Genomic DNA, 24,321 nt, shown 5'->3' with positions numbered 1-24,321 from the left:
TTTTTTTTTTTGTCGTGAATGTTCCCAATATTTGCTTTGTTTTGAAGCCTATAACATTAAATCAACAGTAGAAGCGAAAACACAACACAACTCCTCAGACTCATTAATCTCCGATTCCTTCCGTTGTGATAATGCATATCCAGAATTGGTTCATGCCATCAAAGATTAACAGATAAAGGGAATGGAAACGGCCTAACGAGCCGACCAAACATCATCTGTTCCTAACTAATATTTAAATGAAGATGATACTGTGGATTTGTTATTGAGACATAGTAGTTCATTCGTATTGTAAAATTTGCACATCATCTTATTACTATATTTCATCATTAATATTGTAAAGGAAATATGCTTTCATTGGCAACAGTTATTGATTTGGTTGTGTGGGTTTTGACGCCATTTTCAGCAGTTGATTGGCTACGAACGGTAGCCACTATATTTTTATTGGAGGTAGAACCTGTGAACAACCAACAACCCACAAAAAATTAATGGCATGGCTTTTTGTTGTACCCACTTTGGTCGAGCTGAGACTAGAGCTCACTCAAGCAGAATGAAATGTGTGAGTGGTCTGTATAGGTGAGTGCATTAGGCAACTTTTACACTTTTGCCCCCAAGCAGGGGATTGCAGGTTTGTTTTGTGTCCACCTAAATCTTTACCCAGTGTACTCCCCCTCGGGCAATAAATCAGCTCTTCACCTGTGATGATGTTGATTTTTGGGTTGGGGCTGATATCACATATTCATTGAAAGCTGCAATTATTTGCAATCACTTTTCTCTGCACACATCAGTGTACATTTTATACATTTACTGGTATTTATCGTGGCTGTTGAGCTACCATCAACTGAAGGGTGACATGTTCATTATATTTCTTGCACAAATACTATGTTCGGTTACTTGTAAATCCATGTGGAATAGCACAACCATCTGTCCCATGGCCATTTTACATTTCGTGCTAGATATGTCTGTTACTAATTACCAGTGTGTGTCTAAAGTGTAAGCAGTATTGCTCCTGAATAATTTGCATGCAGCAAAAGTACACATTTTAATGAACAGGTGACATCAGACCCACATATCGTCCGTTAGTATCAGCAGAGATTTCGGGGGTTGATTATCAGACTATACTTACCAAACCCCCACCTCAGCCAGGTGAACTTTTATCAGTACAAAATAAAAAATATGCCTGGATGATTATCAGCAGTAGCAGTTGCTATAGTTACTGAAAACCTCAAGATGGCAATGAATATCCATTTCAAAACAATATATATGTATCTGGAAACATTCAAGGTTTGTGCCAGTTGGCTGAGGTGCATTGTAAAATCTTTGATGGCTAATAGTGTAATGTGTATCAGAGGTTGAAGTCATGTGTGTCAAGATTTAATTTATTTTAAGGGTGAATTAATTATAAACATAGACTAAATTGATGCAACTACACAATTTGTCATTAAACCAATGATTCATTAACTTAGACAAAAAGGTAGGTAAAAAAACATGAGTATTTATTATAAGAAAGTTTGTAAATTGGGAATGCTAAAGTTAAATGAGTGCAGAATTTAGAAAGGAAAATTCCATGATGCAACTCAATCTAGTTTAAGTAGATATTCAGGTATGTTAATGTTTTCGTGTAAGGGTGAATTGAAAATATGATAGTAAAGCGAAGACAACAAAGATGAGGTGACATCAGAGCAAATAAGATTATCTCATTTGATAGCACTACTAGTTGTTCCTTTAAAATGTTGTGTCCCACAGATCTCCAAAACCTTGGAAACCTGAATGTAACACTGATTATAGCTGAAAGATGAAGTTTTTACTCGCCTATAAAATATGCACTTTGGTTTTGTGTAAATCAATTTACAGAATCTGTGGTAAGATACATTTTTTTTTTTTACATCAAAAAGGTTGCATAGTCAGGGCCTTCCAGTAGATTTTAAGCAGGAATTTAGTTGCCATAGAAGATGGCTGGTTTGGGGACCTCCCCCAATGGGAATAGTTTTTTTTTAAAGTAACCAGGTGTAAAGTAAAAGTAGCCAGATAAATCCCCCAGCTTGATGCTGATAAAAAAAGCTCTGCATAATGTACCAGGATAAGGAAGGCCCTTCATAATGTACCAGGATAAGGAAAGCCCTGCATAATGTACCAGGATAAGGAAAGCCCTGCATAATATACCAGGATAAGGAAAGCCCTGCATAATGTACCAGCTCTGGCTGATAAGGAAAGCCCTGCATAATATACCAGGATAAGGAAAGCCCTGCATAATGTACCAGGATAAGGAAATCCCTTCATAATGTACCAGGATAAGGAAAGCCCTGCATAATGTACCAGGATAAGGAAAGCCCTGCATAATATACCAGGATAAGGAAAGCCCTGCATAATGTACCAGATAAATCACCCAGCTGCTGGCTGATAAGGAAAGCCCTGCATAATGTACCAGAATTTCAGGGTTGGTATTTGTTTTGCACATTATTTCTAACAAACTACTTAGACCTTGATCTGTGCATGCATTGTGTGATAGCATATCCGGGTGTACAGTGTAAACACATGAGTATGATTTAGGGCATGATTTACATAAAAAGTATTACATGTTGAAAGGATTCATACAAAATTCTGGTCTTGACAGAGACAAAGATCAAGGAAATTCATTTGCTACTGGTCAAGAATAAGTATTTTTTCAGGAGTTAATACAAAAAAGTATTTTAAAAATATGATACATGCTGAAACCTTCATGAAAAATAGAAATACAAAAGAGGTTCATAACATTTCTCTTTCTTTTTGGACAATCATTAATTTGCTTGCAGTTTCAGGTTTCAACACAATCAAACCTGCTAGTTATCTTAATGTATTAAGCAATCACCTGTCTACCACCTTTTTAAGAACTCATAAGCCAAAATATTATATAAATAAGCCACTGTTAAGCAGTCACTGGTCTTAAAATGACCACTTAAAAAGTAAACCTTAGGTGTCACAGCAATTACCTATCTTAATGACCACTTTTTTCAAGATCCAATAAGTGTTAATAGCAATTACATATCATAAATATAGAAATCACATATTATAAATGAACCTTTTTCTTCTAGAATTCATAAGCAACAGTGTAATAGCAATAATCTGTCTTAAGATAGTGCTCTTCTCACTTTTCAGATGTGGCTTCTTAAATCCAGTTTGACTTCTTTGCACAGTGCTCCAGTTATACTAAAAAGAAGGGCACCACTCCCAGACATCTGAAAAATCTCATCTGCACTTCTGGGCTATACCTGCCCATTTCATGGTCTCTGTATTTTTAAGCCGTCCCTTTGCAGTTCTAGAGTGAATCCTCTCAGTGTCCATGGAACTGAGCTAATGCAACTTATAATTTGATCATTAGGAGTGAAAAGTAGGTCACTGTTATCTACTTTGCATAAGATGAATGCATTTCATAGCTGTTCATAAGATGAATGCTCACATTCCATTTTATAAATGTACATATGACTGGGATAAACTGAGCTAATGAAACCACTGGAAGATGAAATATAGACCACAGTGATATAATGTTGCTGGTGGTGAGTAATACTTTCCAAGACAAATATATCCATGAAATTTCAAGACAGTACATTTATAAGATAAACTGAGCTAATAAAATCAATGGAGGATGAAATGTAGGTTACAGTGACATAATTTTGCCAGTCGTGAGTAATACTTTCCCAAGACAAATATACCCATTAAATTTCAACACAGTACATTTGACTGTCAGATAAACCGAGATATTGAAATCACTGGAGCATGAAATATAATTCACAGTGACATAGTTTTGCCAGTGGTGAGTAATACTTTGCAAGATGAATATACCCATGAAATTTGAGGACTGTACATACAGCAGTGCCAGATAAGTGCAACTGATGCAGCATAAAAACTGCATCATTTTTTTTTACCATGGTGGGTATACATGGCATCTATGATGAAGTTTAATGGCTATACATTCAGTGGTGTGAGAAGACAGAGCTAAATGCACAAACTTGATGCAGGAGCATGAAGGTGATTTAACTAACTTATCTGTCACATTAACTATTATCAAGTTTATTTGTGCAGAATAGGTGACCACTCAGGATTTTTCTAGAAATAAAATTCACACCCTTTATATAAAAAATATGAAATGAAATGCAGTGAGTCTTAGCAGTTTGTTAGCAATAATGTATTGAACAAACTCTGATTCTCTAACACACTGTGCACTGTTATATTAGGGTCAGTGCAGTATGTTAGAGATAACATGTAGAACAAAAAACATAGACCCTAATTTGCAATCACACTCTGTACTGACAGATCAGGGTCTATGTAGTGTGTTAGAGATAATATGCAGAACAAACAACATAGACCCTGATTTGCTATCACACTCTGCACTGATAGATCAGGGTCTGTGTAGTGTGTTAGAGATAACATGTAGAAAAAACAACATTGACCCTGATTTGCTCTCACACTGTTTAATGTTAGATCAGGGTGTATGCAGTGTGTTGGAGATAGTATGCACAACAAACCACATTGGCTCGCATTGCATGTCATCAGGGTTTATATGTTTGCCTTAGGACAGGACTCGTACATGAGTATACATGCACAATCTACTTCCACCTGCCTATTGTCATAAAGCATGATAACTGAAGGATGTAGATTAATACTACACTATCAATAATGATAAACCAATGACATGAATACAGATACATTATTTGAAATATAGTTGTTTTTATTTTTGAATTAGAAAAGGATTTTAACTGAAAACGTCATGCTTGTGATGTTATAGGCCATGGTAAGTACTTGTCGACATGTATCAGCAAGGTCTATTCTAAAGTATGGGGTCACTGTGTGGACTATAGTGCTCACATTTACAGATGCTCACAAATCTCACCTACGTCCATGCGAGTTTAAGTTCAGTCATTGTGGGTATGTGGAAAAGGATCTCAGTATCTTCCTGTGGGTCAGTGGTTCTTCTTGGGATATTCCTCCACCAATTATACAGGCAACCATGTATATACAACCATACACGCAACCATGTCTATACAGGCAACCATGTATATAGCCTGTCACATGCTGAAAATGGTGTTAAACCCAAGAAAACAAAATAAACTTCTCTAAAATATTGTCCTGAAGAAGAATTGTGAAAATTGCCCATCATAACTGCAAGCCAGCCCTTTATTTTTTCATGAAGCCCTTTCTATATTCCAGAAATTTCTGTTCTTTTCAAGTGGAGAAAGGAATCCACCCTCCCCTGCCCCAGCCAATTTTCAGTCGTATACTTAGACTAGGCACTGTAAGAGGCGTTTTTTTTTAACAGTGGTAATTTTGACAAGACCAGATGGATGTTCCAAAAGTTGGCGCAATATGTACTGCAGAGATTAAAATGTTTTTAAAGGATCACAACAGAATAGGTTCGTGTTACATGTATATACAAAAACAGAGATACATGTCATGTAGCTTGAGATCAATATCAGATGTTACAATATGTCAATATAAACAGAGATTTAGCCATTCAATGGAAATAATTTTATCTTGTAATACTTAGCGATATACACAGCATGCAGTTTGTTGCTAACCAATGGGTTTTAAAGGTTTTGTGTTCTGATGTGGTGAAAAATAATTGGCTGTATTAAGGGTCATGATTGTAGATAAATTGATGAGAAAATGGAATTTCTTATTTGGTGAGTATGATATTTTTAATTGTGTCGTTTAATGCATTGATAAAACTATCTTGTGGTATTTCCATTAATTATGTTTAAATGCTGGAAAGTTGGCACTTTAGAGTTAAAATTGTATGTTTTTGTATTTTTTAAATGTTATTTACGTGAAATTTCAGGGGGGATTGTTATTTTGATTGTTGTACATGTAGTGGAAAGAAATCCCACACATTACTGGTAAACACCCAGTATATTACCAGTAATTACCAGGATATGGTTATTACATTAGCAGTGAGATAAAACAATAAAATACCAGTAAAAAGTCATCATATTGCCAGTAAATTACCAGTGAAAGGCCATTACATTATCAGCAAAATGTTGCCTTTACATTTTCAGTAAAAGTTGTTTGCATTACCAGTAAAATGCTGTTAGTATATGGGTGACTGTGGTACCTTGAAACAATACTGAAGCCTGTCTTGACAACCAGCCAACTGCCCTTGTCCAACAAGCCTATCTTGACAACCAGCCAACTGCCCTTGTCCAACAAGCCTGTCTTGAGCATCCAGTCAACTGCCCTTTTCCAACAAACCTGTCTTGAGCAACCAGTCAAATGCCCTTTTCCAACAAACCTGTCTTGAGCAACCAGTCAACTACCCTTTTCCAACAAGTCTGTCTTGAGCAACCATTTAACTGCCCCTTCTTCCAACAAGCTTTTCTTGAGCAACCAGTCAACTGCACCTTCTTCCAACAAATGTTGTTCTGTCAAGGCAGATGATTTATGCATCTGTATAATCTGGTGTTCCATGGCAAATGGTTTATCAGAAACATTGGTCTTTCAAGTTACGATTAAGGTACTAAGAGTCAGGCATAAGATTTCCAAATGCTTATTAGTGACTTTATGGTATGACTATTCATACATTGTGCATCATCTGTCATTCTTTTTGTGTCATCTGTCATTGTGCATCATCTGTCATTCATTGTGCATCAGTATTGCTGTTTTTGATCTCTCAAAAACTGCTGGGCCAGTTCAGATTAGACTTGGAAGGAATGTTTCTTAGGACATGCTCCTCCAAAGTTTGTTCTGGGCAGCTTCCCTAGCAACAATGTGGCTTCAATAGCAGTCAAAATGGAAAACCCTTGTTCATCTTTTCTAGTACAACAGAGCCATTTTTCATCATTTTCAGTTGGAATGTTTTTTAAAACATTCCTTATTACAAATTGTTTTCAACTTCTTCAGACTGTTCTTGTAAATTTTGATCAAATGCTGAATTTTCTTAGGAATTAATCTGTCAGAGTTGTGTCTTGGGCAGCTTCCCTAGTAACAGTATATCATTCATAGCAACAGGATGTAAACCTATCAATAATAAGTATAGCTATTGTTTCTGATATATTTTTATGTAGGAGGTTGCGAATTCAAACCTCGGCCAAGTCATACAAAAGACTTATAAAAACGGTAATAGCTGCTGCCTTGCTAGGCACTCAGCATTAAGAGGATAGTGTTAGAACTAGTCGGCCTGGTGTCAGGATAATGTGACTGGGTGGATCATCGTGCTAGAGGTCTGCAGCATGATACCCCAGTGCTAGACATCACTATAAACTGCAGTTGGTCATAAAATTATGCTGCAGAAGTTGAACTGTTACAGGTTCGACAATCCATCTTTAAACTGGTTAAGATCATACTTAAACCAAAGGTCTCAACAAGTAAACATTGGCAATATTGGCTCTGTCTCGCACTATTCCTTCAGGGGCCCCTCAAGGCTTAGTTTTAGGCCCTTTCCTCTTCCTTATCTATATCAATGATCTACCATTAAATTATGAATCCACAAATACAGAGTTGTTTGCAGACGATGCAACCTTGTATACATCTAGTTATGATACTGAAGTTATCCAAATATGATTAAACTCGGACCTTATTAGAGTCCAAAATTAGGCACAACAGAATAGGATGGTAATAAATGAAGGTAAAATGTGATTTTGGGGATGTCACAAAAGCTAATCCAGTCAGGGAACCCGGAACTATCTCTTGCAATAAATAATCATCCATTAGAAAATGTCAAACATGAAAAGCTTGTAGGTGTGTCCATAGATAATTCATTATGGAATGACCATACTGATAAGCTTAGTAAAACAGTGTCATCCAAAATTGCCCTACTCAGCAGAATCAAGAAATATTTACCTATGGAAACTTGAAATCTATAATACAAGTCATATATTCTTCCAACAATGGATTATTGTTCAAATGTATCTTGAAACTGTGCCAAAACCTGAGCATGAAAGGATTTATAAAATTCAGAAACAATCAGCATGCATAATTTTAGATGCAGCTATTGATCATCCTTCAAAAGCATTATTTACAGAACTCAAATGGTTCACAATATATGACAGGATAGATTTTCACAAGGCAGTTCTTTTATATCAATGTCTACATTGTACTGCACCAGAATATCTTCAGGACTTATTCAGGCCTTTTTCAATACAATACCAGTTGAGATCAGTATCACATGGAAACGTTCTACCTTCAAAACCAAGAACAGAGCAATTTAAAAAGAACTTCCAGTATTCTGGTACAGTTCTGTGGAACAAGCTTCCACTACATGTACAATTTGCTGAAAATAATAGAGTATTTAAGAAGAGATATCATGAGCATGTATGTGCTTCTAATAGATAATGGAATTTAGTATTTTAATACTAAACATGTTAAAATAAAAAGTAATTATTGCTATTTTCATATAATGTGCATTGTTATACTCTTCTTAAGAGGGCCTCAAGGGAGAATAGTCTTTGACTAATAAGTCAATATCTATAAATAAAGCATTATTATTATTATTATTATTATTATTATTATTTTTCCTGTCACACAATGTACATATTTATTTATGTTACCCAATGTACATATTTCTTCCTTTTACACAATTTTGTTTATAATAAATGCAGTTCATTTGCCAGGGTTCATGAACAGGGCAGGGTTTATCAATCAGGGTTCATGAATCAGTCAGGGTTCACTATAAGCAGATTATTCTTTATTTCGGTATGCGAGTTTGAATTGCATAAGCAGTATGACGTGTTAACTCTGACGATTTTGTTGGTCTCTTTCAGAATACCAGACAGAACAGTTGACGTAGGACCTGGAGGATTCAAGGAAGAAAAATCCCTAAAATTTTAGTCTTGAAAATGGATTTATTCAAATATCTACATCGACTACCTTGTTTACAATTCTGTCATTTGTTAGTGATATATTTATTAACAGTGCAATATTTGGTGTCAGGAGTTGACTTTTATGAATTACTGGGAGTGAACAGAGGAGCCAGTGATAAAGAAATTAGAAAAGCATTTAAAAAGTTAGCGGTTACTCTTCATCCAGATAAAAATAAGGTAAGTTCTTCTTTGCTTTGGCTTGAGAATTAGCACAGCTGACCATAAGGCAATAATTGTAACATATTATTAATTGCATCATATGGAGGAAATAGATCTAAGCGACCTTTCCTTGGACACATTGAGGCAGCCAACCGATTTATCAGATTATGTGTCCGACACACTATCATTTGATCCACAGTGGCTTTTAGAGCATTTGGTATGGTCCAAAATCTGTTACGCATTGTGTATAATGCATTGGTGATAACACTTTGGAATATACAGTAAAATCTTTTCTCAATTTCTGGCAAAAGACACAATGTACATCTTGTATATTATACATTGATTTATTTCCATTAGTATCAATTATCGTGTTTTGCATTTCATTTTGGGAGTAAAATCCAGGTTCAAAGAAACATTGCCACTTGTCATGAACTTGCCAATACTCTTTTATTAAAGTTGGCTTTAACATTTTCATTCAAGGCAGTTATGTGTAATAGTTTGTTCCTCAACACATTACTTTGGATTTATCTGTAATTTCAAACAAACTGGTTTGTTCCAGTTTACCTATGCAAATTAGCCTAAAGGGCTGTCCCACAGCAGTCTTCAGACAATTTAACATAGTTTCACCCTAGTTGTTCTCAGCCAATTAAGTAATCGGTGAAATGGTGGTTGTACATGTGTGACCGCCATACCAATCAATTACTTCCATGATAATCTATTGTATAAACTGCCCAGAGGATAGTTTTAGACAGGGCTTTATGTACACAGGACTGTTGATAATTCATACAAACAATATGCTAGGGACATATATAGTGGTGGTCAAAAAATTGCTCTATTTATCTGTTGTTTATTTTTCTTCTACGGTGACTGAAAATCATGTTTTTCTAAATAGGACCAGGTGTGGGTCATTTTAGTTTTAAAAATAAATTGTTGTACTTGTGACACTGTGTTATGGCAGGTATGAAAATCCTGCACAAATTACATATATACAGGATATGATTTTATATATAGTCAACTTTTTGCTCAAACATGTCAAAAATTGTGTAGTCATAAAAATGTTAATCTGCATATGGATATTACAGTTTGCTTCTCAGATTGGACAAACAAAAGGTTGAGAGAAAATTAGATATGGATGTTTCTCAGATTGGACAAACAAAAGGGTGAGAGAAAATTAGATATGGATGTTTCTCAGATTGGACAAACAAAAGGGTGAGAGAAAATTAGATATGGATGTTTCTCAGACTGGACACATAAAAGGTTGAGAGAAAATTAGATATGGATGTTTCTCTGATTGGACACATGAAAGGTTGAGAGAAAATTAGATATGGATTTTTCTCAGATTGGACACATGAAAGGTTGAGAGAAATGGATGTTTCTCAGATTGGACACGTGAAAGGTTGAGAGAAATGGATGTTTCTCAGATTGGACACATGAAAGGTTGAGAGAAAATTAGATATGGATGTTTCTCAGGTTGGACACATGAAAGGTTGAGAGAAAATTAGATATGGATGTTTCTCAGATTGGACACATGAAAGGTTGAGAGAAAATTAGATATGGATGTTTCTCAGGTTGGACACATGAAAGGTTGAGAGAAAATTAGATATGGATGTTTCTCAGATTGGACACATGAAAGGTTGAGAGAAAATTAGATATGGATGTTTCTCAGGTTGGACACATGAAAGGTTGAGAGAAAATTAGATATGGATGTTTTTCAGATTGGATACATGAAAGGTTGAGAGAAAATTAGATATGGCTGCACAGGCAGCTGTCAGCTTGGTTAGTCATTAGACTGTATGGATCACTTATAATCCATAGTTAATTGTCAGTTGGTGATGTGACAGTTTAATCCAAACTGATTCAAAGTACATCCTAGAATTTATACCGTACTTTTTAGTTTTGTAAACTGATGTTGATTAGTCCACTTCTACTAAGCACTGATTTTAACTTCTGTTTTTCTTGCCTTGATAAAATATGTAGGTGCCTAAACTATGTATTTTTTGCTGAAGGTAGCAGCTGTATTAGATACCATTTATTCTAGCTTCTAGTTTAACTGCAAACTTCACAGAACCAGTTCTGATATCGCATCATATGCTGGTAGATTTGGGTCTATGCAGTTTGTTAGGGGTAATCAATTGAACAGATAACACAGACCCTAATCTGCTGGCACTTTAATGCAGCAACAGATCAGGGCCTATGTTGTTTGCAGTCAGATTGTAAGCAAGTATAAATGGTAACTTAAGAGCAAGGGTTTGATATTCAAAAGATCTTCTATATTTGTCACTGTACTCAAGATACACTTTATTGTGTTATAACTAAATGCTTATATTTGTACCCTTATATATTAGAATTTCATATCTTGTGGCATAAGTAGGAAGATATATCATCATACTGCCATTAATTACAAGATGCATTATACTATCAATAATTGGCAATATGACTTCATACTACCAGTAATTGGCAAGATACATCACCATATTACTAGTAATTGGCAAGATATATCATCATACTGCCATTAATTGACAAGATACATTTAATACAGCCATTAATTGGCAAGATACATTTTCATACTACCATTAATTGGCAACATCACATTACCATTAATTGCCAAGATACATTTTCATACTACCGTTAATTGCCAAGATACATCATTTTCATACTACCATTAGTTAGCAAGATGCATCATCATAATACCATTAATTGCCAAGCTACATTTTCATATAGCCATTTATTAGCAAGCTAAATCGTGGTACTACTATTAATTAACAAGATATGTCATCATACTACTATTAATTGCCAAGATACGTCATCATACTACTATTAATTGCCAAGATACTTACCATACTGCCATTAATTGCTAAGATACATCATCATACTACTATTAATTGCCAAGATACATCATCATACTACCATTAATTGCCAAGATACTTTACCATACTGCCATTAATTGGTAAGATACATCATACTGTCATTAATTGCCAAGATACATCATCATACTACCATTAATTGCAAGATACTTTACCATACTGCCATTAATTGGTAAGATACATCATAATACTACCATTAATTGGTAAGATACATCATAATACTACCATTAATTGGTAAGATACATACTCATACTGCCATTAATTAGTAAGGTACATCATCATACTACCATTAATTAGCAAGACACATCATCACACTACCATTAATTGGTAATACAATGTCCTTGGAAATAGTCCTGCTCAGGCATGGCTTTATGAGATCTCTGTCAAATCTACTACCATTAATTTGCAAAATACATTATCATAGTATCATTAGTTGGCAAGATACATCTTCATACTACCAAGAATTGGCAAGATACATCTTCATACTACCATGAATTGGCAATATACATCATCATACTACCCTTAATTGGCAAAATACATCTTCATATTGCTATTAATTGGCAAGATACATCATACTACCATGAATTGGCAATATACATCATCATACTACCCTTAATTGGCAAGATACATCTTCATACTGCTGTTACTTGGCAAGATACAATGCCCTTGGAAATAGTCCTGCTCAGGCATGGCTTCATGAGATCTCTGCCAAATGAGAGTATGGTAAAATCCTTGTTACATCAACATGAAGCTTTCCTAAACTTTTGGAAAAGTGATTTGATTGGCTCATGAGAGATGTGACATTAAACATTATTATGATGATATTATGACTCTGTGATCTTAAAATAAGTAAAAGAAAAGTGTGAGAAGCAGCAGGCTTTGTAAATTCAGCAAATGATTTACTTCCTTAGAATACAAAGTGAAAATTTAAGGAAAAGGAACATATGGTATTGTGAATTAAAGTCCCAGATAATCCTCGAATTAGAGAAACAAGTACTTATGATTACATTTCTGAATAGATGAAAGTCCAAATTAAATCCAGTGCTGAAGCATTGATATGTCTGGCGGCCCATGTAGTGATGATGTGCCAACATTCTTTAAAATAACACAATTCTAACAAATATATTTATTTGAAATTTCACAATATATTCAAGTCACAATTAGCAAGAATTTTCTTTCTGAGTACTTTTTATTTCAGAGAAGAATCACTTGAATGAAATAATCTGAATAAATAAATAACAGCCCAAATGAGTTTCTGGACATGACAGTATTACAACTGATTCTGTTAAGATCTTTCCATGAATAATTAATTTCTAGAAAAACAATAATATAGTCCTCAACCTAAAGCTCAGGTCACAATTAGCATTTTCGAAAAGAAACTGTTACCTAATGTAACATTTCCTTCTGGAAGGTTCATAATGTTTGCAAAAGAAAATCTTACTTATAATTAGAAGTCTGTTACTAAATTGTGTTAAAAAATGTAGTAAGCAACATATAGACCCATCATTTTTTGAGGAATTTCCAAGGTTCTAGACTCAGATTGGGATAAACATGTTGTTTACAAACTAAAATCAGTGATTCAGCTCAGGTACAAAATGATCTTGATTTTGGACAAAGTCAAGTCCAGCATACAATTTGAGATCATTAATAGCTGATTAAATGTACATAACCAATGGTAAGATGATATATTTTTTGTAAACATTGTGAGTTTCATTGGCTCATTCAAACATGCATTCCTCCTGTATAAAAAAGAGATGTTTGGTGATATCACTTTAAGCTTACATTGGAAGTTTTGGCATGAATGATCACAGAAGTAGATCTATATAATTTTTGAGACAGCAAGAAATGTTTGCAGATTACATCTATTTACTGTTCACACAATTTAAAAGGACTTTGTGATAATATGTAATTTAATGTTAATGTTATGATATATGATTAAAGACCTTTGTTATAATATTTAATTTAAGGCCTTTATTATAATATATAATTAAAAGGCCTGTATTGGTATATATTATGAAAAGGCTTTTATGATAACATAATTAAAAAGCCTTTGCTATAACATAATTTAAGGCCTTCAAAGGCTTTTATGATAAATAATTAAAAAGCCTTTGCTATAACACAATTTAAGGCCTTCAAAGGCTTTTATGATAAATAATTAAAAAGCCTTTGCTATGACATAATTTAAGGCCTTCAAAGGCTTTTATGATAACATAATTAAAAAACTTTGCTATAATATAATTTAAGGCCTTCAAAGGCTTTTATGATAACATAATTAAAAAAGCCTTTGCTATAACATGATTTAAGGCCTTCAAAGGCTTTTATGATAACATAATTAAAAAGCCTTTGCTATAACATAATTTAAGGCCTTCAAAGGCTTTTATGATAAAATAATTAAAAAGCCTTTGCTATAACATAATTTAAAGTCTTCAAAGGCTTTTATGATAAAATAATTAAAAAGCCTTTGCTATAACATAATTTAAGGCCGTCAAAGGCTTTTATGAACTAGAGAAAGTTACATAAGTCTCATTTGATATGAAGTTCATGAAATGAGTAGGATAGTTTGTAGCATTTACAAGTCAATAAATTTTTATGATATTATTTTCATTTCAGGACCCAGATGCACATGACAAATTTTTAAAAATAAATCGGGCTTATGAAGTATTGAAAGATGAAGATCTTCGTAAGAAGTATGATATGCACGGAGAGGAGGGCCTTAAAGACGATTTCCGGGGAGGACAAAAATATGAAAGCTGGAGATTTTACCAGGAAGAATTTGGTAATAGATTAAACACAAGTGACAGGAAAATATTATTTTCATCAAAAATATTAAAAATTAATCTGTTTACTGTGTTGTTTATCTAAATAGTGCAGCACCAGATCCTTAAGGATGATCCATCTGAAAATTGATATTTCTGGACAGTTAAGGATAGGTACATTTTTTCAAGTGATTTTGGACTGTTTATTGCAAAGAATGAAAAGCTCCCCATTGCACATCACATAGGGGCCCCAAGTGGTCTAAAGCGTTATCCGTTAAGGATCACTGCCATCTCACCTCTGTCTGCTTGGGTTCGAGTCTAGGATTCAGCTAATGTGGGCATGTGAGAAAGCTAGCCAGTAGCTTGTCGTGGGTCGGTGGTTCTTCCCGGGTTTTCCCGGGTTCTTTCTCCACCATTAATACTGGTCACCATGCATAGCATATCATGTGCTGAAAATTGGCATTAAACCCCACAACAACAACAACAAGCACATCACATAGTCTGACTCCATCAACCCAGAGTCAGTCATTTAAATAGTCTATGCTAGGGTGGTTGTTGAACATTTTAATCACCTTTATGATAATCAGCTGAATAAACTGCCCTGAGGTAATAGTTTTTCTATTACTTTTAAGAACAACTGTTTACCATTTATATAATGTATGGGCAGATATAGTGGTGTCAACAAAGGTCTCTTTTTTCGATTTTTGGTATTAAGGTCACTAAAAATCATATGTTTTGGAACATGATGGTATCAGAGAGTTTGGGAGTCAAAAACATTTTTTCATGTGTCATGTCATTTTGTGGCTTGTATGCCATATGATTAAGTGCATACTGACCAGTCCCTTTGTTCCTGCTTGATGAATAACTGCCTTTTTTTTTACTTATATTGGGATGCAATATAATTGTATGCCACAATCTTAACATAACCGGCCTTGTAGTTTATGTTGTATTTGTGTGAAACTTGGTGTTCATTATCTTTAGATGTACATAAAGATGAATAAGTATGTTTGTGCAATTTATGTTAAGATTATTTCCCTTTTAAGAGTTATTGCCCTTAATAACTTACACTGAACACATTATCTGACACTATTTTGTGACAAAAGTTATTAATGGATTTCTGCAATATTTATTATGGTCATCATAGAGTTGTTGCACTTTTTAGCTTACAGCTGGGTGTTATATATGACATTAGTTTGTAACTGGACTGCTTCAGTGGCCCAGTGGTTAGAGCATCCACCTCAGATGCGGGATTTGGTTGGTCGGGGATGTATTTTTATAGAGATACACATTTCAGTTATGAGTGGTGGAGTGGGATGTGCTGGAGGTGGTGGGTAGGTGATATATTTTGATGGAGTCAGTACTATACACTCATCTCCTTCATTTCGTAGGAGATGAGTTGGGTAGGGGATATGTTTTTCTATCATTTTGCTCACCATTCTTCAAGTTTGTCATTCTGATATAACTGGACTTTTTGTCAAGAAAATACCAAACATTTTCAGACTGTTTCTATTATTCCATTATTCCTCATTATGTTTCATCCTGCATCTTAAATGATCCTGTTTAAACAGCCATGCTTTTAATTCTTCTGACTTGTATTTTCAGGATTGTATGATGATGATCCAGAAATTATAACACTTAGCCGTTCAGATTTTGGTAAGAATTATTTTTATTATTTAATTTTTACTGTGTTATTCAAATACTAAAATGCATTTGTGTTTTGTTCCAAGTCAGCAAAAAGAATTTGATGTGGCCTAAGGATATGACATTGCCACGAACAGAAAGAGTTTGACAAGGCCTATGCATGTGTCATTGCCATCAACAGAACAAGTTAGATGTGGCCTGTGGAAATGTCATTGCCACCCAGCCAAGATCTATTCATATGCCATATCATATGAGTTCTTTCCTTTGACTTTTATAAAAAATATGAATGTATTTTTGTATTGTTTTTATATATATATTTTAAGCTGTATATTGTGTGTAGAACTTAAAACAAATTCCAATTTATAAAGTTTGTGTCATTGTGTCAATGAGTAGTTACTCATATTTATGAGTGAAAACACCAAAATACCCAAATGTATGTAATTATTCTGACATGAAAAGAAAATATATATCCCAAAAATTACAAAAGAATATTCTGTAAACAATATAGTTCATGGCAGAGTGGTGATTGTGTACAATAAAAGTGGCCCAGCCTTTATGTGGACTGCAGATAATCTAAATGATTGTCATTTGTTAAATATGTACAGTGTAACCTGGCTATAACACAATGGTCGGGGTCCACAAAATGTCACTGTGCTCTGTAACGAACCATGCTATAACCAACTAAGGCAGTTAGTTCATGAAATTGATGCATGCACCAAAAAAATGGTTGGTGGTTTTGTAATTTTGGTGAAAAACTGTGCTCCGTTGGCACATTTACCATCTTAACTCATTAACCCATGGAGATTTGTGTAACATTCATCTGAAATACGAGTCGGAAACACATTTTGGTGGCTGTTTCTGAATACGTTAAAAAAATATGCATTCAAGTGATTTTTGTTTGGCCTGATGGCAAGATGTGTTAGAAATGTCATTTTTCATTGGTTATTTCGCTTGCACATGTGCAGAAGGGTAAAAGATGGAGTTATTTCTTTTCTTGTCTTTGCTTATTGGACCCATCACTTTTCTGGCCACTTTTTACTTGAAATCCCCCAACTTATCCTACTGTTTGTAAAGGTTCGCCTGTCTGTTTGCAGTTTAGACCAGTCTGCCGCCATAGAACTGAGGCTGAAAAAAAGTATAAAATCAAGATACAAAATCCAATTCCAACAATGGGCAAATTTTTGGTACAGTAGAACCTGTTATGAGAGACCATCCCTTCTGCCAACAGATAAAGCAGTCTCTCAAGACAGGTGGTCTCTCATAACAGGTTTGTACAAAAAGACATTTCCAAGGTCCAGTTTCAGAACAATTTAATGAAAAATAACCACAATCACTGTACATATATTCCATTCTGTTTATTAATAATTCTTGTTAAAATATTGTATGTATTCATCTGAAAACAAAATTATATAGCAATAAACATATAATTCTATCACTAAACATAAAATCACATTTACGTTTGAAGGTCACACATATATGTATTAGCATATGAAACTGTTTACGATATACTCCTTTTCCTTTATAACACATTGAATTTGTTTTAGCAACATTTGAACAGCTATTTTGTGAGTGGCCTGCTCTTTTTCACTTTCAGTTATAATGATTATTTTCTCCAGCATTAAAATTTATTTTATTTTAGTTGGAGGTTCATCCATTGTTATTAAGGTTCTAGGTGTTAACATTATTAGTGCTCAGTTTTAATATTGACTGCCAAGACAGTTTTTGGCTGGGCTTTGAGAAAATATGAAAAATCTATACATGTAGATTGAATATCTAACAATTAATGAAATGAAAAAATACAGTTATTCAGAAACAGAATGGCTTAATTCAAAGAAGACGCACAGAGATTAAGTCGATACATTAAGTGTGTAATCCAGTCACACCAACTTGAATAGATGACAGCTTGGTGATTGGGATATGATCGGGGGAGAAAACAACAAACATCACAAGTCTATAACACTATTAATCGAAGCCCGCAAATGATTCTCTCTTGTTGGTTTAATAGACAAAGACCTTATTCACCGCAGGCAATATGGATTAACTCTAAAGACAAATGATATATGTGACCAGTACATCAATTTTGGCACTACAATGGCAATTCGCTACTTGTAACATTAGCCTGGTTTAAGGACAGTAGCATCTATCACCAGTAGCCAGAATCCATTTTCTTGTGTGTTTGTTTGTTCTTTTTGTTTGGTTTTGATCAGAACAATCTTTGCTAATCAAGCAGTTATTGTTATAAAAGATTACATGTATAGGCTATTGGTGTCTATGTTCTCACTCAAGGGTCATTCATAGGGATACTGGGTCCCACTCATACATATGGGCGTTAGCTATGATGCAGGCAGGATCCAGGTTTAGTGCGGGAATAATCTACATGTACTTTATTCTGGTTTACAACAGAAACTATAAAACACTTTAAACATACCTACAAGAATTCAGATATTGGTTGCCAGCCTCTTTTAATTTTAGAAAACTATAAGCGGTCGTTGTTACAGGGATTAAATTTAATTAAAATTGATGGAGTTTATCCTGATTTTTGTGATGCAGTCATTCATAACAGTGTAAAAAGGTATATTTTGCAAAGACATCATGGTCGCTAGAAATATTAGATCAGACATTTGTTTATTTAGCCCTACAACTTCAATATATTGGTTAAATTATTGTAACATCTTGGGAGCCATGCCATGGTAGTGTTATATTCAGATTCATACATGATAATGAACATTTTACACATTATTTCTCATACATGTATTTTGAAAAAGAAATACATATTTTTTTCCTGTTTGAAAAATATATGAAATTTTGTGAGCCACATGACAATCATGATATATACAAATTTGTTCCTTAATTTCAAGTATGCTATAGCAAGGTTTTTTTGATCTAATTGGGCTAAAAGCATCATTCTTTCACATATTTGTAGTTTATCCAAATTTGCTTCAACACATTTGTAATGCATTCGAAAATACCTGTGACTAAGTAATTATAAAATACATTGTTTTTGTTGTAATTCAGTGACTTTTGAAGTACTTGAAGTTTCACAATGAAAATTATAACATGGACACTGATATCCCACCTTTATTCTAAATAAATACAATACTTGATAGGCCTTTAATCCCAAAAAGTGAACAAAGTTTGGTGATTTGTAAAAAGAGAGAAAGAGGGACTGATAAATATACAGTCCACCCAGATGTCACATAGCTCACTTTGGAGTTTCTGGAATTAAATATAAAGAGTCTAATCCATTCATTTACAACTTTTAATTCTTGATTGGAGATTTTAATGAAAATTTTCTCCTTCTAAACAAAATTTTTTCCATTGTTGTATCAATCTTTATTAGCTAAAAAGAAACCCAAAGAGTTTTAGATAGTAGTTTCAGGTTCTGATTTTTTTTATGTCAGGTCCAGATCTTGTTCACTTTGCAGAAATTTTGCATCCATTGCATGAAGAAGGTGTCCATTATCGTTGACTTTTATACGCTGTTTATATAATTATCATCCCTATTTTAGTTTGCTATGAAAGATACCTGAATTATGCTCTTTTTAAGTAAATTCTCATGTGAACCAAGTAGCACAGTGTAATTAATAAAAACTGTTAATGTCAGTATTTAGAATTTTATAGAAATACTGGTAATACATGATCCAGCGAGGAAATATGTACCACATGAAAATGTTACTGTTCACAGTGAGGAAATGTGTACCACATGAAAATGTTACTGTTCACATTGAGGATCCACATTGGATTCATAATGGAATTATAAAGCTATTAACTGAAGGCAGAAAAATGAATAAATGATCAAGTGAAACATTCAAAATTAGTCACTGGATTCTTTATAGGCAATGAGAAACATGGTTATTACTAAGAACAGGATGTGTAAATGTAACCATGACGACACATTGATGGAATGAATCAGATCTTCACATAGTGACCTGAAAAGCCGGATGGAAACTAATTAGAGAAATTCAAGGAAGGTCAAAAAGGAAATCTTATAAATGACAGTTACAATTAATGATGAAGAAATTAAGAAAACCTTTCAGTTATAGAAACCAAAACTGTATCTCAACATTTTGTTGATAAAATAACATTGTTCCAGACCTCTGTAGTTATATTTGATCTGTTTTGTTTTTGTGCATTTTCAGAACAATCTGTAGAAGGGACAGATGATGTGTGGTTCATCAATTTCTATTCCCCTCATTGTTCACACTGTCATACACTAGCACCAACCGTAAGTATATTCTGTGCAGTTTTTCTCATTCCTGTGACAGTATGGCAAGACATATGTATTCACACTGTCATACGCTATTACCAGCTGTAAGTAAACTCACCAGTGTTTGTCTCTCCTGTGACAGTATGGTGAGACGTAGGTATTCACACTATCCTACACTATTACCAGCTGTAAGTAAACTCAACAGTGTTTGTCTCTCCTGTGACAGTATGGTGAGATGTAGGTATTCACACTGTCCTATGCTATTACAAGCTGTAAGTAAACTCAACAGTGTTTGTCTCTCCTGTGACAGTATGGTGAGACGTAGGTATTCACACTGTCCTACGCTATTACCAGCTGTAAGTAAACTCAACAGTGTTTGTCTCTCCTGTGACAGTATGGTGAGATGTAGGTATTCACACTGTCCTACGCTATTACAAGCTGTAAGTAAACTCAACAGTGTTTGTTTCTCCTGTGACAGTATGGTGAGATGTAGGTATTCACACTGTCCTACGCTCTTACCAGCTGTAAGTAAACTCAACAGTGTTTGTCTCTCCTGTGACAGTATGGTGAGATGTAGGTATTCACACTGTCCTATGCTATTACCAGCTGTAAGTAAACTCAACAGTGTTTGTCTCTCCTGTGACAGTATGGTGAGACGTAGGTATTCACACTGTCCTATGCTATTACCAGCTGTAAGTAAACTCAACAGTGTTTGTCTCTCCTGTGACAGTATGGTGAGACGTAGATATTCACACTGTCCTACGCTATTACCAGCTGTAAGTAAACTCAACAGTGTTTGTCTCTCCTGCAACTTTGCGACTAAGACCCGCCTATATTCACTAAATCAATCAACGTTATTGATGTTAAATAAACATATAAACACCCCTTCTATTTTAAAAAAAAAATTTAATGGAAAATTGTACTTGTATCAGCTGTTAGCATACTCTGATGTTCCTGTCAACCAGTTGAGATGAAAACCTGTATGCCAGACCAATAAAAACCTTACAAAGACCAAAGAAACTTTACACGAAAAAATGTACTCATACATTATATAAGATCAACAGTTTTAAAACAACAAATGCAATACACAAACTAATTTTACTCACATGTACATAATTATTTACACCACTGAAACTTTATTTCATTTTATTCTTTTGATTTTTGTTGTGTTGTAACACACTCATGCACACATTAATATAGGCATCACATGCATCCTTTGCACTTTTCAAAATGTAATCAGGGGTTTTAAAGTCTATTTAGCAGGTGGCAGTGTTTATTTTACACTGTAAAAATGATGTTAGTGTGTCTGCAAAAAGATATGTGCAAGGTATTTTGAAAAATGAATTTTCAAGGTGTAATATTAACTTCTTTGGATTTTATCATGGTCTCATTATCACATACTTATATCCCTCCCACCATAAACTCTTAGTCCTACAATATAAGACCTCGACTTGATATTTATTTTTGGCGTGTCAAGGTCTTATTGCCCAATGATGGCACTGTGTGGCGTGTTCTGACCTCACTTAACTTCGGAATGATGAGTCAAAGTTTCAGGAATATCTCACACACTTGGCATCCCATATCATCAATTTTCTACAAATTAAGTTATAATGTTTTAGTCAGACTTTACTTACACTGATGTCTTTTTCCTAATAAATTCAAATTCCCACACAAGTAAATGGACATGTTTTCAAGTTCCGTTGGCCTACATTTCAGCTGGCTGGAATACAATGAAGCCGAGAATATTGAAATCGGCTGAAAGGATCATAAGAATCTTGAATGAAATGAAGCTGTCTAAACACTTTCTTGAATAGTAATATATTTTTTATTCCTTTTGTTAAAGTAAGATCTTGGACTTAACCTGATTTTGGCATTCCCAATTTCCTTCACTTTCAAAAGCATATTAGAGTTATCCCCATGTTGCTTGTGCATATCTTAAAAAAGATTCTGGATCGCACTCGATTTAAAAAAGAATTATTTCCGAACTGCTGGGGTTAACAAAAATATTTTTAAAAACTAAGGAAAAAACCCAGGAATTTTTATAAGAAAAAACTGTATGAAACAGTTGTACTGATGAAAATGAAAAAAAATGAACAAATTACGGGTAATCTGTACAAGTTGACAGGTGTGCTCTGTACAGGTCTTGTCTCACCTGTGACATTATGGCAAGATATTGATATTCACACTGTCATACACTTGCACCAACTGTAAGTATACTCTGACCAGACATTGTCATATTTGTGACAGTATGGCAAGGCATAGGTATTCACATCGGTATTCACAGTCATACACTTGCTTCAGTTGCATTTATTTGTTTTGTTTAAAAGAATTTGACATTTTAAAATGTCGTGTTAAACTGATATACTACAGAAAGATGATCATTTATTGTCTCTGTAATGCATTGTGACCCCGCTATAATATGGAGGTTGGGGTCCATAGAACCCAACTGTGTTATATAAACTGAACCATGTTATAGCCGACCAAGACGGTTAACTGGAAAAAATGATGCATGTACCTAAAATATGACAGGGGATAATTGGGTAATAAAAGCAGATGCAAAAATATGTGCTTTTGATTAAATGAAGAGAAATTTGTCTGAAAAACACTTGTATACGGATAACTTCCATTTGTGTAGTACAATCCATAATCCGTTAGGTACTAGAAATGTATAAAAAAAAATCCATAAATTTGAATATAGATCACTTGTCAGAATTCATTTTCCCTCACATCCTTTTAAATAGCACAAATAAGATATAAAAGAATGTTAGTTTTTTTTTTGATCTCTATCCGATGGTCACTAAACAATTTACTGCAACATGCTACATTACATGTACTTGAACTGGCCCAGATTTTGGTCAGCTGGAGACAGCTGTCATCTTGCAGACTACCCATGGGATGAGGCTTTTCAAAGGGAAATGAAAACATGTGCACAAATTAAAAAGTTTAAGAAACATCTTTGCAAGATACCCCATCTTCAGGTAACTTAATGGCCAGATATCTATAGTTTCAAAAGATTGGAAATTTAATTTGCATTTTATGCCGATGTTGGTAGCACTCAATATCATAAACTTTTTTCTTACAAAAAGGAAATTTTCAGTAAACATGTTCCAGTCACTTTGGAAAATGCAAAACAATTCATCAGATTCCACTGGTTTTATTTAAGTTTTGTACTGACTTCCATAGATGAAAGGTTTTTTGTTTTTATTGAGGATTGTAGTTGGCTTTCTTTTATGAAGAGTGCATGTGTTATTGAAGTCACTGTTAGAGAACAGAGTTGGAGGCCCAAATAAAAATCCATTTCTTATTGCAGCGGCAACATCAAATAATTGTAGAACATTGATTGGGACTGGATTTATTTTATATGCTTAGCATTTATACGGAACGATTGGTGCTTCAAAGGTAATCAGTTTGCTTTGAAGTTTCCGCAAAACTTTTTTCTGGGTATATTTAAAAAAGGAATTAGCCGTCGTTTAGTCAATTGTAGCAGTTGCTATTCCTGCCTTCAAAGGTTGGTCACTTGTAACTGGTTAACCTAGCATGACTACTCGATAAATCAGTAAGTAGATCTTCGCTTTTTTGTTGATATTTCTGGTAGAGGAGTGATTCTGCGCATGCTTTAGACATTTAAAAATGGTCGACAGATGATGGCTACACAAATGTTTTGTTCTGACAGGGATTACTATAGAAAATATGAGTATTCTGAAGGATTTAATCATATGAGTGAAAAGAAGAGGGATTTTACTTACCATCTGCATACAAAGGTCAGTCTAATTGAATATATTAATTGCTAGCGAGCGGCCGATAGTCCAAGATTATTTCGTTTGAAAGATCCGTTATGAGATTGTGCCTTGTCTGGATGATTTCCACTA

At 34.3% G+C, this 24,321-nt stretch overlaps 1 protein-coding gene across 4 annotated transcripts in view; it reads left to right on the top strand.

The window, feature by feature from the left end:
* Window positions 1-24,321, top strand: part of LOC149789622 (endoplasmic reticulum disulfide reductase DNAJC10-like) — an 85,513-nt gene that overhangs the window by 136 nt on the left and 61,056 nt on the right. Inside the window, exons 1-6 of one of the 4 annotated variants that reach the window (XM_089971650.1) lie at window positions 2,107-2,434; window positions 3,133-3,364; window positions 8,727-9,002; window positions 14,459-14,624; window positions 16,207-16,257; window positions 20,385-20,470. In XM_089971650.1, the coding sequence (XP_089827776.1) occupies window positions 8,802-9,002; window positions 14,459-14,624; window positions 16,207-16,257; window positions 20,385-20,470 (504 nt within the window). In that variant the 5' untranslated portion in view covers window positions 2,107-2,434; window positions 3,133-3,364; window positions 8,727-8,801. Of the gene's footprint in view, window positions 1-2,106; window positions 2,435-3,132; window positions 3,365-5,220; window positions 5,385-8,726; window positions 9,003-14,458; window positions 14,625-16,206; window positions 16,258-20,384; window positions 20,471-24,321 lie in introns of those variants that run through there. The other 3 variants (XM_089971652.1, XM_089971653.1, XM_089971649.1) reach the window with 3 other exon arrangements.

Source organism: Sinohyriopsis cumingii, chromosome 10 (assembly GCF_028554795.1).
Source record: "Sinohyriopsis cumingii isolate HCF-2022 chromosome 10, ASM2855479v2, whole genome shotgun sequence".
NCBI lineage: Eukaryota > Metazoa > Mollusca > Bivalvia > Unionida > Unionidae > Sinohyriopsis > Sinohyriopsis cumingii.
The sequence above is the reverse complement of the archived record's forward strand: the minus strand, read 5'-3'. Positions and strand labels throughout refer to the sequence as shown.